The 14625-nt window shown below is 41.7% G+C and overlaps 1 protein-coding gene across 5 annotated transcripts in view; it reads right to left on the reverse strand.

Moving 5' to 3' along the window:
* The window catches only part of nagpa (N-acetylglucosamine-1-phosphodiester alpha-N-acetylglucosaminidase), a 90875-nt gene that overhangs the window by 37500 nt on the left and 38750 nt on the right, over positions 1-14625 (reverse strand). For all 5 annotated transcript variants that reach the window (XM_041190115.1, XM_041190111.1, XM_041190113.1 and 2 more), the window contains 2 exons: positions 10811-10919; positions 9150-9278 (listed from right to left, as the gene is read on the reverse strand). In XM_041190115.1, coding sequence (XP_041046049.1) covers positions 9150-9278; positions 10811-10919 — 238 coding nt within the window. The remainder of the gene's footprint in view (positions 1-9149; positions 9279-10810; positions 10920-14625) is intronic.

The raw sequence follows: 14625 nt of genomic DNA on the forward strand, positions 1-14625 counted from the left end.
TCCAGGGAAAACTCTCACAGCTGTATTAAAGACTGAAAAAGCATTGAAGATCTGAGATTTAAACAAACTTAGACAATGAAGGAAAAACAACAAACTTCCTGTAAGTCTGTCAGGAAAAGAAATGATTTCCCCATGCTTTTTCTGGAGGCCCGTCTACTTTCTGTAGGCTGTGGTACAGGGGAAGGGGATGGCTTAGTGGTATTGTTGCTGGATTAATAAACCAGAGACCCAGGGTAATGCGCCGAGTTTGAATCCTGCCATGGAAGATATTGGAATTTGAATTCAATAAAAATCTGGAATTAAAATTCCAACGGTGACCATGAAACCTTTGCCGATTATTGTAAAAACCCATCTGGTTCACTAACGTCCTTTAGGGAAAGAAATCTGTCATCCTTACCTGGTCTGGCCTACATGTGACTCCAGACCCAGAGAAATGTGGTTGACTGTTAAATGCCCTCTGAAATGGCCTATCAAGCTACTCAGTTGTATCAAACTGCTACAAAGTCTCAAAAAAAGCAATGAAACCAGACGGACCACCTGGTATTGACCCAACAGCAATCTCAGCACTGTTGTCCCTGCAAAGTACTCCTTAGTAACATTTGGGGGCAAGTGCCAAAACTGGGAGAGCTGTCCCACAGACTAGTCAAGCAACAGCCTGACACAGTCATCCTCACAGAGTCATATCTTGTCCCAGACACCACCATCACCATTCCTGGGTACGTCCTGTCCCACCGGCAAGACATACCCAGCAGAGATAGCAGCATAGCAGTATACAGTCGGGAGGGAGTTGCTTGGGGTGTCCAGACCTCATGAAGTCTCATGGCATCAGGTCAAACATGGGCAAGGAAACCTCCTGCTGATTACCATATACTGTCCTCCCTCAACTGATCATTCATCAGTTGAACACTACTTGGAGGAAGCACTGAGGGTGCAAGGGCACAGAATGTACTCTGGGTGGGGGACTTCAATGTCCATCACCAAGAGTGGCTCAGTAGCACCACTACTGACCGAGCTGGGTGAGTCCTAAAGGACATAGCTGCTAGACTGTGTCCGCTGCTGGTGGTAAAGGAACCATGAGGGAAAAACATACTTGACCTCATGTCACCAACCTCCCTGCCGCAGATGCATCTCTCCATGACAATATCGTAGGAGTGAACACAGTCCTGCTTTCAAATTAAGGATACCCGCCATTGTGTTGTGTGGCACAACCATTGTGCTAAATAGGATAGGTTTCAAACAGACCTAGCAACTCGAGACTGGGCATCCATGAGGCACTGTGAGCCATCAGCAGCAGCAGAATTGTATTCAACCACAATCTATAACCTCGTGGCCTGGCACATCCACCACTCTACCATTACCATCAACCTTGGTTCCACGAAGAGTGCAGGAGGGCATGCCAGAAGCAGCACCAGGCATACCTAAAAATGAGGTGTCAACCTGGTGAAGCTATAACACAGGACTATTTGCATGCCAAACAGCAAAAGCAGCAAGTGATAGACAGAGCTAAGCGGTCCCATAACCAATGGATCAGATCTAAGCTCTGCAGTCCTGCCACATCTAGTTGTGAATGGTGGTGGACAATTCAACAACTTATTGGAAGAGGAGGGGGGTCCACAAATATCCCATTCTCAATGATGGGGGATCTCAGCACCTTAATGCAAAAGGTAAGGCATTTGCTACAATCTTCAGAAGTGCTGAGAGGGTGATCCATCTTGGCCTCCTCTGGAGGTCCCCAGCATTACAGATGCCAGTCTTCAGCCAAATCGATTCACTCTGGTTGATATAAAGAAATGGCTGAAGGCACTGGCTCCTGCCATGGCTATGGGCCTGACAATATTCCGGCAATAGTATTGAAGACTTGCACTACAGAACTTGCTGCGCCCCTAGCCAAGCTGTTCCAGTACAGCTACAACACTGGCATCTACCCAGCTATGTGGAAAATTGCCCAGGTATGTCCTATCCACAAAAAGCAGGACAAAACCAACCCGGCCGATTACTGATGATTGAGAGTAGACTGATGGAGCAGTTAAGTAATGGAAGGGGTCATCAACAGTGCTAACAAGCGACACTTGTTTAGCAATAATCTGCTCAGCAATAACCTGCTCACTGATGCCGAGTTTGGGTTCCACCAGGACCACTCAGCTCCTGACCTCATTACAGCCTTGGTTCAAACATGGACAAAGGAGCTGAATTCACGAGATAAGGTGATAGTGACTTCCCTTGACATCACGGCAGCATTTGACCAACTGTGGCATCAAGAAGCCCTAGCAAAACTAGAGTCAATGGGAATCGGGGGGAATATACTTCACTGATTGGAGGCAAAGCTAGCACAAAGGAAGATGGTTGTGGTTGTTGGAGGTCAGTCATCTCAGCTCCAGGATATCACACGGGTTCCTCAGGGTAGTGTCCTAGGCTCAACCATCCTGAGCTGCTCCATAAATGACTTTCCTTCCATTATAAGGTCATAAGTGGGAGTGTTTGCATGATGTTCAGCACCATTCACAACTCCTCAGATACTGAAGCAGTCCATGGCCAAATGCAGCAAGCCTGGACAACATTCAGACTTGGGCTGACGTGGCAAGTAACATTCACACCAGGTAATGACCATCTCCAACAAGAGAGAATCTAACTATTGTCCCTTGACATTCAATGGCATTACCATCACTGAATCCCCTACTATCATCCTGGGGGTTACTATTGACCAGACACTGAACTGGACTAGCCATATAAATATTGTGGCTACAAGAGCAGGTTAGAGGCTAAGAATCCTGTGATGAGTAACTCCCCAAAGCCTGTCCACCATCTACAAGGCACAAGTCAGGAGCGTGATGGAATACTCTCCACTTACCTGAATGAGTGCTGCTCCCACAACACTGACGCTTGACATCACCCAGGAGAAAGCAGCCCCCTTGATTGGTACTGCATCCACAAACATTCATAACCTCCACCACTGGTGCACAGTAGCAGTGTACACTATCTACAAGATGCACTACAGGAATTCGCCACGGCTTCTTAGACAACTTCTTCCAAACGCACGACCACTACCATCTAGAAGGATAAGGGCAGCAGATAGATGGGAACACCACCACCTGGAAGTTCCCCTCCAAGTCACTCACCATCCTGACTTGGAAATATTTCTGCGTTCCTTCATTGTCACTGGGTCAAAATCCTGGAACTCCATTCCTAACAGCACTGTGGATGTACCTACACCACATAGACTGCAGTGGTTCAAGGTGGCAGCTCACCACCACCTTCTAAAGGGCAACTAGGGATGTGCAATAAATGCTGGCCCAGCCAGCGAAGCCCACATCATGTGAATGAATTTTAAAAAAGCGCTGCACTTCTGTGAGGTGGCTCCACTATGGGCAATGGGAAGTATTGCTGAGAATATGGAGCCAACACAGTCCCAGCTTCTGTAATGAGCCCAGTTTCCTGTAGACAATCAGGGGACAAGGTTGTTGTACAGGATTCTGCAGCTTCATAAGTGTTAAAGATTCTGCCACAGCTTCTGTGCTGACTTTCAGCTCTGGATGGAAGATGACTTTTAGCTGTGAATGAAGTATGGGTGCCAAATGACTTTCACCTTTGGAAGGTCTCAGTTCTTTTGCAGTGTAATCCTCTATGGACTCTGACTGGGACTCAGGCAAGGCAGCCTCTGTGGAAGACTCTTCTCTTCATGCATAACAGGAGATAAATAGGCAATACATCAGTAGATTCTGTGGAACTAAAATCTGAATGCTGCTCAGCCACTAAAAGCAGTTGATTCTTCTAAAAAAACAGGGACTTCATGTGGTGCATCCATCACTGGAAAGATGAATCAGTCTCTAAAACCTCAACATCCAAGAGATCACTCGGTACTGCAAGGGATTCTTCTTGACCACTCTCTAGGAACAGCCAATTCCGGTTTAGCACGGGATGGTTATTACCTGTAGTCCCTTTATATCCCCCACCTCTGGCCTTACTTCATCAGTAAAGATTCACAATTTCTATGTTTGCCCTGGGTGTAATGGATGGTGTGTCTGTGAAAGAAAGGAATTTACTACTGATTGTATAACTGCCAATGTCAGGGGAAACAAAAATTTATACTATATGCAAAGTCGACTCTGATTGGCAGAAGTGTTTCCATAGAGAATGCACTATTGATGGTGACTGACAGTTAACTGCCAAACATTGTTTGAAATTTAAACCAGGCAGCTTGACTGATTGGTCAGGACATTGCCCTGGGGAATAAACCATCGAATATTATCTCTTATTCTGTTAGCTGAAACAGGTGCAATTTGTGTAGTTGTTCTTTCTGTCCGCAAAGAACAAGGCCCTGTGCATTAACGTATGTAGCTTCCAGTGCATGGAAATGCGCCACACTGCGAGCCTGACTGACAATCTTAAATTGGTTGTCAGCGTAATTCTTAGCACATGGAGGATTACTGAGCAAATGTTGTCTAATTGCAGAATCACATCTAATGTTGGACACTGTTTTGAGTTTTGCAAGCATGGGCTGGTTGGATACGGTCTGTATCTTGCCCATTGTGAAGAGCGGAAGGGACGCGAACACACATTGCCCCCATTTCAGCTAAACAAAATAAGTGACAGACATTCATTGGTTCATCCCCCAGGGCGATGTCTTGACCAGAGTCAAGCTGTGTGGTTTAAATTTCAAACAATGTTTGGCAGTTAACTGTCAGTCAACATCAGAAAGTGCATTCTCCATGGCAATACCTTATCAGAGTCTACTTGCCAACCAATCAGCACTCTTCTCAAACAGTATAAATTTGTTGTTTCCTTCGACATTGGCATTTTCTTGCGAATTGTCCTGATGAGTGCAAGATGAAAAGCTGTGACAAAAAATATCTTCCTTTTCAGCAATCCTCAAGTCCTGTATTACCAAACTACTATTTGATTGTATAAATTTCCTCAGCTTTTGAAGGCTGAATTTATACTGCTTCTAAATAAAAGGATGAAGGTTGTTGCATGAAAGACAATGGATCGTTCAATGATGAGCATGATCTGCTTTTAACTGGATTCCTAGAAGTTTGCCAACATCACCACTTAATAGCAACGTACATTGATTGCAAAGAACAGAGAGAATCAACGATCTGTCACCCCTTGTGACAAAGAGAAGCAATAATTCTGCCTTTGACTGAAAGGTCTCTGCCACCTGGACCTTGTAACTTCATGTCTGATGATTAAAGGGTCGTTAGCTGATGCCAGTTCAGGTCATCTGCTAATGCATTAACAGCAACACCAGTAGAAATTTTAGAAGTGGTACTGAAGCCTTGAACTTGGACGAAACTGACCAGTAGTCTGGATGATGACGACTATCTACTACCCCAATGAACTCTGTAGATTTGTCTTTTTCTTGACTTTGCATTTCTTGTATGGTTTTTTTAATAAATACTCTCTGGTCTTTGACTTTGATTAAAAATACTGGATTTTCGGAAATGCTTGAAACGTCCAGTTTTACTGCACTGGAAGCATTCCACACCCCTTGCTGGGCAGTCAGTGTCTATGCTAGGTTTTCATGCCACAATGCAAGCATCCCAAAATGGCTGCCGGCGTGGAATTTACCATCTTTTTACTCAGTTTGGTGTGTTTTCATATGGGTGGGACCACTGCCTGTGAACCTACACAATCCACTGAGTCACGTGAAGCCTTCGCGTCACCACAAATTATAGCCCGATTCGGCGTTTGGAATCCAGCATACATCGCATACTGGACTGCTTGATCCAAATATCATCTTTGGTCTACACAAAGTTGGAGAATTTTTTCCGTCCCAGACATCCACCACTACACGATCATGGATTAGCTTGTCTTTCAGTGCCCTGTATCTGCAAGAACTAACTAGGCAATATATCAGTTAGGAATAATTCAATCAATTGCCCAGGTCATTGTGAGTGCTGGCCAAAAGGTGTTCAGTAAATTATAAAATTTTGCTTCGGACTGAAACAGATGTCAAAGGCTTTAAGAATGGGATTAAAGACCACTGTGGACTCCTACATACCCTACCCTACAAGAAGTCCCTCCAGAATGCTAAATGCAGGGGGAATGATGCATTGGGTGTTGGAACCATGTTGGAGATCGTGGAAATAGCAGAGGACGATCCATTGATTGTACAGGCTGATGTGGTGAGGACAGCGGGAACCCCATCTTGGTTCTGGGAAAGGGAGAACAGGGCAAAAAGTACAGGAAATGCAATTGTCAGAGTTGCAGGGACCCTGTCAACTACTGTGGGTGCAGCAGAAATTCTTGGTTGAGGTCAAAGGAAGGCTTAGCAGATGCGCCAATATTCATGGCGAAATTGTCAGAATAAATGCAACAGAGGCTAGATTTTCACCTATAACGATGGTGGGCTGGACCTGGATGCATTGGTCCCTCCCCCATTTTCGACAGATTCCATTTTTGCCAGTGGGGGAAGAAGGCGGGGCATGATTCACATAGGAGGGAAACCCGAACTCAGCATGGTCATTTGAATTCCGTGCTCGAGGTTGAACAGATAACATTTTGGCTGTTGTAGGGTCATAATCTGCTGCGTGGGAGTCACAGATTCATGGAGTAGGTGTAAAAGCTCTTGAAGGGCAGATAAGATCTGTTTAACTGTCATGATCTGAAGTTTTTTTTTAAAAAAATCTCCCGCTCTTTAAATTAGTAGACAATTGCCAATGATTTAAAAAAAAACTGGAGTGCTTTGATTAAAAGGCCATCTGGTGTAGCATCTGTTCACGTTCTATTTGTTGACATTTCCCTAAAGGCTGTATGTTATTTTAAAAGATTGGTTGAGTTTCAAAGGCTACAATTATCTCAGCAGGGGATTGAGTTTACAGTTTGATTGACAACTTAAAGTGTATTAAAGGATTAGCTGTTTCTGATGTATGGTATGAATAAAAGTTTGTTTTTATAAAAGATTTACCACTTGATATTTTTAAGGTTTGAAAGGGCTTCATGAATGGAAGTTTTTTTCATTATCAAGAGTGTAGATGGACCGCTCCCAAATTTCTATAATTTTATTTCATTTCCAAATGGTCCTTGTGGTAGATACTGGGTGTGTTGGCATTGAGTTGGCATGGAGGGTACATGGGAACGTGGGGGAGGTGGGGGGTGGCATGAGTTGGTATAGAGGGATCATGGGGGGTGGGTATCAGGGTGCAAGGGATGAGGGCAAGAGGGCCCAACTGCTTTTATTACAACTGGGACAAAGTCCCAGAGAATCAAGGCAGGCCTTCTAATCAGCCCACCTTGGCACTCTCCTGCCCCTTGGCCTTTTAGAATCCGCTTCTGGGGTCAGTGGGCCCGACTCCATCCAGCACCTGCCTCCCTGGAGTGAAAATTGAGCATGACGGGGTACAACTTGAACTACCCACCTTGGAAGCAAAAATCCAATCCAAAGAGAGTGTCTTTATAAGAAGTGGTGTTGGAAGGAGTGTAGTTAAGGTAGCTGTGGGAATTAGTGGGCTTTTATTGGATATTGGTCACTAGCTTGAATAAGATGTTGAGTATCATAGAATCTAGCTTATTATTGTCTCAAGCCTGTAAGTGGAGGTATAGCTTGGTTGCGGCATGCCTCCTGCCTGTTTTCTCAACATACTGTTTATGAAGGTGAATGTACAGGGCTGATGCTTACAGTATCTAATCTACAATTAAGATTATAGACAAATAGCTTTTGCAAACAACTATTGATCTTTAAATTGACAATAGTTAAATATACTCAAAAACAGTGTCTAACAAAAAAAAATTTGATTTGTTACTTTTAGACTCATGGAATATGGTAATGACTTATGATCACCTGGCAGTGTCAGAGTGGGAGGTGGCAATGGTAGAGAAGAATGGGGAGAAGGCAAATGAGGTTAATTACTGTAGAGAAAGGTGGAAAAGATGGTTGCCAGGCGTCAGAAAGGTTGCCATACCTTGGGTGAGCCAGTGGTGGATGTAGCAGAAAATACCAAGGGAAGTTTGGAAGGAGACGGGAGTGCGAGGAGATGTTGAGGGATCAAGAAAGGAAGCTGGCAAATGCGTAGGTCAAAGGGAGAATGGCTGGATGAGTCACTATTATTCATTAGTTATGAAGAACTTTGAAATGTCCATAGAACAAGATATATAAAATCATGTTCTTTATTTTTTTTGGTTTAAATTTTAACCAAATTGATGCTTTCTTCTGCAGAGCATTTAGACACTGGTGATCTCAAATCCTTGAAATGGAACACTGCTTTGATGGTTCTTGTTTCTGTGCAATACAATTGAGATTCATCTGTTCAACTGGCATTTTGACCGAGTGGTGTAGTATGCATGCTTAAAATTCTGGTACAAATTGGTTTCTCATTTAAATCCAGATACTACTCTGGCTTTTGTTCCTTGTCAGTGTGTTTCAGGCTCAGAACTCTCATGTTGCATCAACACTCTGCATCATTTATTCCTGTCATCTGAAAAACCTAGAAAAGCTAATGGCTAACATATTTGAGTTAGCGAAATGCATTCTGCATTATCACCTGAAGGACTAACTCAACTAGTTTTATGGTTATTGCTTGGATGCTGTTTTTAGCAAGATTCCCATGATTTTATCAATCATATGGCTACCTAGAGTAACATGTGCATTTTTTTGAACTTATTACATTGCCACTACAGGCTTTAACTTTAACCCTGCATAAATTTTAATAACCAGCAGAAGCCCACCGGTTTAGGTTTCTAAATGAAATACACAATAGAGCTATTTTAAGATGTTGAGTATAAGAACTCAACTTTTAAAATAAAAACAGGACTTAAGAAAAATTGCTCATTTATTTCTCATAGGCAAAACACCTTAATTATATGACTTTTCCATTGTTGGCAACTTGTTTAATTTATTTTACTTGTTTTATTTGTTTAATCATGGGCGAATTTTCAAAGTCCATCTTGCGTGAGTCGAACTTGCGAATGAATTTTAACAGAAACAACATCTGAAAATTAATTATTCCTGATTACTCCAGTCTTTTCCAATGTAGGGATTTAATTTAAAGAAAATGAATTCAATGATCAGAGTGCAGGAATTTTTAGTTATTTCAGGATGCTTCATGAGCAGATAAAACAACTGAAAGACAAATATAAACAAAGTACTCGAAGCAATTTTGCCCGTGATGAAGTTCAGTTAATATGTAACTTAACATAATTTGCAATGTACATACCAATGATCTGATGGATAGCTTGCAAGAGATCCATTGAGTGTCAGAGTAGCTGACCCCCCTCCATCCAAATTAATGGCATTAATAATTCCATGGTCCTTCAAAAATCCAGCAACTTCCCAGAGACTCAGCCTGTAATGCATTTGTACTTTTGTTAATTCAAACAAAATTTCTCTCTTTCCCGCTTATCCATTTTTGTATGAATTACTATAAATAGGAATGTCAAAGTATAGCTATTAACACACTCAGGATTGTTCACCAAGTGCTGCCCAATCACAGAATTACATCAAACACTAGACACTTTGTTTTGGCTGCACTAACAAATTTAAGACATCAGTTAAGCTCCTAACTTGGTTGATTTAAGTTTGCTAGAAGCAACATACATTCATATGCACAGACCTGCTCTCTGCAAACAAAAGGCAAATATCCAAGCCTTGTGCCTTACTGAAAGCATAGAGAGCCGAGAATTCCCTGTTGCTTTCTCCTTGGCAATGCCTTAGCCAATCAGAGTTGACTTGCCGACCAATTAGTACCCCCTTTCTCCTCTAATGTAAATTGTTGTGATTGTTTGAAATTTGGCATTCTTACATTTGTCCTGATGAGGGCAAGATGAAAAGCTTTGGCAACATGTCTCTCTCTTCATCAACATTCATGTTCTGAACTACCAAGCAATTGCTTTACATTTTAAACTATGGATGCTAACAAATCTTTGTTCTGATTTTTGATCTGTTCACTAATCATGCACGAAGCATTTATTCAAAATCAGGCCAACAAAACTCAAAAACAAAACGGAGTAAGAAATACAAGCACAAATTGAATCAAGTTGTTTGGACAAGGTTTCTAGGATTTGTTGGACACGGTTTAGACATACGGTCTTTAGTGGGTTTCTGGCTCTTTCGAATGTTTGGACATTTCCCATTTTTCTGCAAATTTGTTGCTTTTTTCAAGCATTTGTCCGAAATTATCTGTAATCAAGAGAAAGGGATCCACGCAGCTTGCTGGTAGGTAAAAAAGACTATCTCCTTTGGTTTCCCTCCCCAACTAAGAGTTGCTGACACCAAAGCTGCAGAACTCTGGTCAGCATCTCCCTTATGTATCTCAGATTTGGAATGTAAATAGAATGCGTCAAAAATCTTTTACATAGACAAAGTAAAGGGAAGGATAAAACTTCAACATTTCTTAAAACTTGGAATCTAAGAATAAAACCTATCTTTTAAGAGGGGCAGGCATCACAAAAGTCAAACGATAACAATACCCCGTAACCTCCTATAGGAGCCCTGAAAATGAAGGAGATGCCAGTCTCATTTTCTTTCTCATTCATGCTCATCTTAAAATTTATATGAGGAGATATGAAAAATGTTTCTGACTTGAATGATAAAAATCATATATTAGAAATGGTTACTACATGGAACGAAATGTATCTGTAGCCCACAATTTAATTGAATCATGTTGAATTTAAGTGTTATTTTGATCTTCAATTACTGAGCACAATTACATGCAGACTTGATAAAAAAGTTACACCCAGAAGTAAGGCTTCAAAAAGTGAATGAAGAATTTTGAATAATTGGTTAATATATTGATTCTGATTAAAAATATAACCTGTAAAGTTGTAACAGGATAACCAAAAAATAATCGTAAATCTGAGGTTAATAATTGTACCTTACCCTCTGAGGTCAGTCTGTCCATCAATATGTAATAAAACAAGCCTCCCATATTTATCATGTCCTATAGCAGTTCGTGCAGACACCACATTAACGAATCTTTCAAAAGACCCTGTTTAAAATAGGTTTATTAAATATGTTTTACATTATATTGTATACAGCTTGCATTTATATAATGAATATATTGCAGTAAAACAGCCCAAGGCATGTTACTGGAGTGTTAGGAGACAAAAATTGGCATGAGGTCAAAAAGATGAGACAATAGGGCACATGGTCAAAAGTTTGTTAGAGGTAGGTTTGAAAAAGTGTCTTAAAGGAGGAAAGAGAGGTGGAATTTTACAAAAGGAATTTCAGAATTTAGGGCTTAGTTGACAGAAGACAACTGCCAGCAGTGGGATGAAGCAAAAGGCTAGGGTTGGAGAAGAGAGTTCTCAAAGAGATGGCATTTTTTATGTACTTCTGGATCTATAATTTATAACAGAAAACTCATTTGTGTCAGCAGGCTATTCTACTGCATGAAACACAACAGTTAAGCCCTCTCAGAGTGCACCTCAGGCAAGGAACTAGCTAAGAATCAAGGGTTGATTACTCCATCCCTCAAGTGGGATATGTCAGAAAAATCATAGTATTCTTACCATTGCTTCAGCTGAGATAAACCAACTCCGTACAGATGTGGGATTAAACCCAAGTCCCTTCCGACCTGTATAATTCAGCAACTTGCTGAGCTAGTGGAGTAGCTTGTTAATTTGGTCATTCATTAAAGTTAAAGGAGGCATTTTAAAACATAACCGTCTTTTAAAGTGCAGCATCATCATACCATGCTAATATATTACTCCCAAAGCCATGAATTCTTTTATCTTGTAACATTTTATGTGATGCTTTACCAAATGCCTTTTGGAAATCCAAATACACGTTTACTGGTTTGCCTTTATCCACCCTGATTGTTACATCCTCAAAGAGCTCTAATAAATTTGTTACACATGATTTACCTTTCATAAAACTATGTTGATGCTGTTTGATTGCACTATGATTTCTCAAATGTCCTACTGCTTCCTTAGTAGTAAAATGCTAGAATTTATTATTAAGACTAACTGGGCCTATAGATTGCAGAAATTTACCTAGTGCCACACACCCCTACCTTCTCCCTGAAGCCCAGCACATTCTTCCTTTTCAGGTAACAACCCAACTCCCTCTTGAATGCCTTAATTGAACCAGTCTCCACCACATTCAGGCAGCGCGTTCCAGATCCCAACCATTCGCTGCATGAAAAAGCTTCTCATATCTCATTTGCTTCTTTTGTCAATTACCTTAAACCTGTGTCCTCTTGCTCTCGATCCTTCCGCTAAAGGGAAGGGAGTTCCCCATCTACCAGGTCCTGATTCCACATAATTTTGAACATCTCTATCAAACCTCCTCTCAACCTTATTTTCTCCAAGGAAAATAGTCCCAACTTCTCCAATCTAAGTAACAGAAGTTCCTCATCCCTGGAACTGCCTTTCCTTTCATTTAGATACCATCCTTAACTTCCCTAGTTAGCCTCGGAGGGTGTATTCTTCTCATAGGTCCTTTTTTTCCCTCAGTGGAATATGTCTTAGACCAAAAGACGTAGGAGAATTAGACCATTCGGCCCATCGAGTCTGCTCTGCCATTCAATGAGATTATGGGTGATCTGATAATCCTCAACTCCACTTTCCTGTCTTTTCCCCTAACCTTCGATTCCCTGATTGATCAAAAATTTGTCCATCTCAGCCTTGAATATACTTAACGACCCAGCCTCTATGTCCCTCTGTGGTAAAGAATTCCACCGATTGACTACCCTCTGGGAGAAGAAATTCCTCCTCATCGCTGTCTTAAATACTCAGATTATGCCCTCTGGTCCTAGACTCTCTGACAAGGGGAAACAACCTCTCAGCATCTACCCTGTCAAGCCGCCCAAGAATCTTATAGATCGCCTCTCGTTCTTCTAAACTCCAATGAGTACAGGCCCAATTTACTCAACCTCTCCTCATAAGAAAATCCCTCCATACCCGGTGAACCTTCTCTGGACTGCCTCCAATACCAGTATATCTTTCCTTAGATAAGGGGACCAAGTCTGTTCGCAGTATTCTAGGCGTGGTCTAACTAGTGCCTTGTGTAGTTTTAGCAAGGCTTCCCTATTTTTATACTCTATACCCTTTGAAATAAAGGGCATCATTCCATTTGCCTTCCCTATTACTTGAGCTTGTATGTCAGCTTTTTGTGATTCATGCACTCCCAAATCCCTCTGTGCTGCAGCCTTTCTTCATTTAAAATAATATTCAGCTCCTCTATTCTTCCTGCCGAAGTGCATAACCTCACATTTCCCCACATTATATTCCATCTGCAAAGTTTTTGCCCACTCACTTAACCTGTCTATATCCCTCTCTAAACCTGGTGTCATCCTCACCACTTGCCTTTCCACCTATTTTTGTGTCATCCGCAAACTTGGCAATAGTATATTCACTTCCCTCATCTAAGTTATTAATATATATTGTAAATAATTATGGCCCTAGCACTGATCCCTGTGGCACTCCACTAGTTACAGGTTGCCATCCTGAAAATGCCCCCTTTATCCCAACTCAGTCTTCAATTAGTTAGCCAATCCGCTATTCGTGCTAATATACTACCCCCAATACCAGGGGCTCTTACCTTATTAAGCAGCCTTATATATGGTATCTCATTGAAAGCCTTTTGGAAATCCAAATATATATCACATCTACTGGTTCGCATTTTTCTATCCTACTTGTTACATCCTCAAAGTTGTCTAAAATTTGCCAGATGTGATTTCCCCTTCGTGAAGACATGCTGACTCTGCTTGAATATATTTTGCATTTCTAAATGCTCTGCTATTACATCCTTTATAATAGGCTCACTGACAGATGTTAAACCAACTGGCCTGTTTTTTGTCTCCCACCCTTTTTGAATAAGGGTATTACATTGGCAATTTTCCAATCTACTGGGACTTTTCTAGAATCTAAGGATTCTTGGAAGATTACTACCAGTGGATCCATTATCTGTGTAGCTATTTCCTTTAATATTCTAGGATGCAGCCCATCAGGGTCCAGGTAACTTATTGGCCTTTAGCCCCATAAGTTTTAGTGTCTTCTACCATTAAGACTGATGCAAAGTATTTATACAATTCCTCTGCCATCTCCTGGTTCTCCATTATTATTTTCCCAGCCTCATTCTCTAATGAGGAGGGTACAGGCTCAACATGTTCCCTCTAGAGTCTCACGTCAGTGGTAGGGAAACTATTGGAGAAAATTCTGAAGGAGAGAATCTATCTCCACTTGGAGAGTAACAAGCCCAGAGAACCATAGACGACCAGATATATTCAGGTTACGACAAGAAGGAAAAGAGAGGCTTTTAGCAGGTACAAGGGAAGCAAATCAGCAGAGGCATTAGTGGAGTACAGAAAATGCAAGGTGGAGCTTAAGAAAGCAATTAGGAGAGCAAAGAGGGGAAATGAGAAAGCTCTGGCTGTAAAGGTAGGGAAAATCCCAAGATATTTCTAAGTATATCAATGAGAAGAGGATAACCAGGGAAAGAGTAAGGCCTATTAGGGACTAAGGGGGCAATCTATGGGTGGAGCCAGAGGACACTGGTGGAGGGTTGAATGAATACTTCACATCCATTTTCACCCAAGAGTATGAGGATGAAGGTATCGAACTCGGGGAGAGAGACTGAGGTTCTTAAGCAAATTGATGTAGGGAGTGACAAGGTATTGGAGGTGTTGGCAGGCTTAAAAATGGACAAGTCTCCAGTTCCGGATGATTTGTGTCCTAGACTGCTGAGGGAGG

Source organism: Carcharodon carcharias, chromosome 6 (assembly GCF_017639515.1).
Source record: "Carcharodon carcharias isolate sCarCar2 chromosome 6, sCarCar2.pri, whole genome shotgun sequence".
Taxonomy (NCBI): Eukaryota; Metazoa; Chordata; class Chondrichthyes; order Lamniformes; family Lamnidae; genus Carcharodon; species Carcharodon carcharias.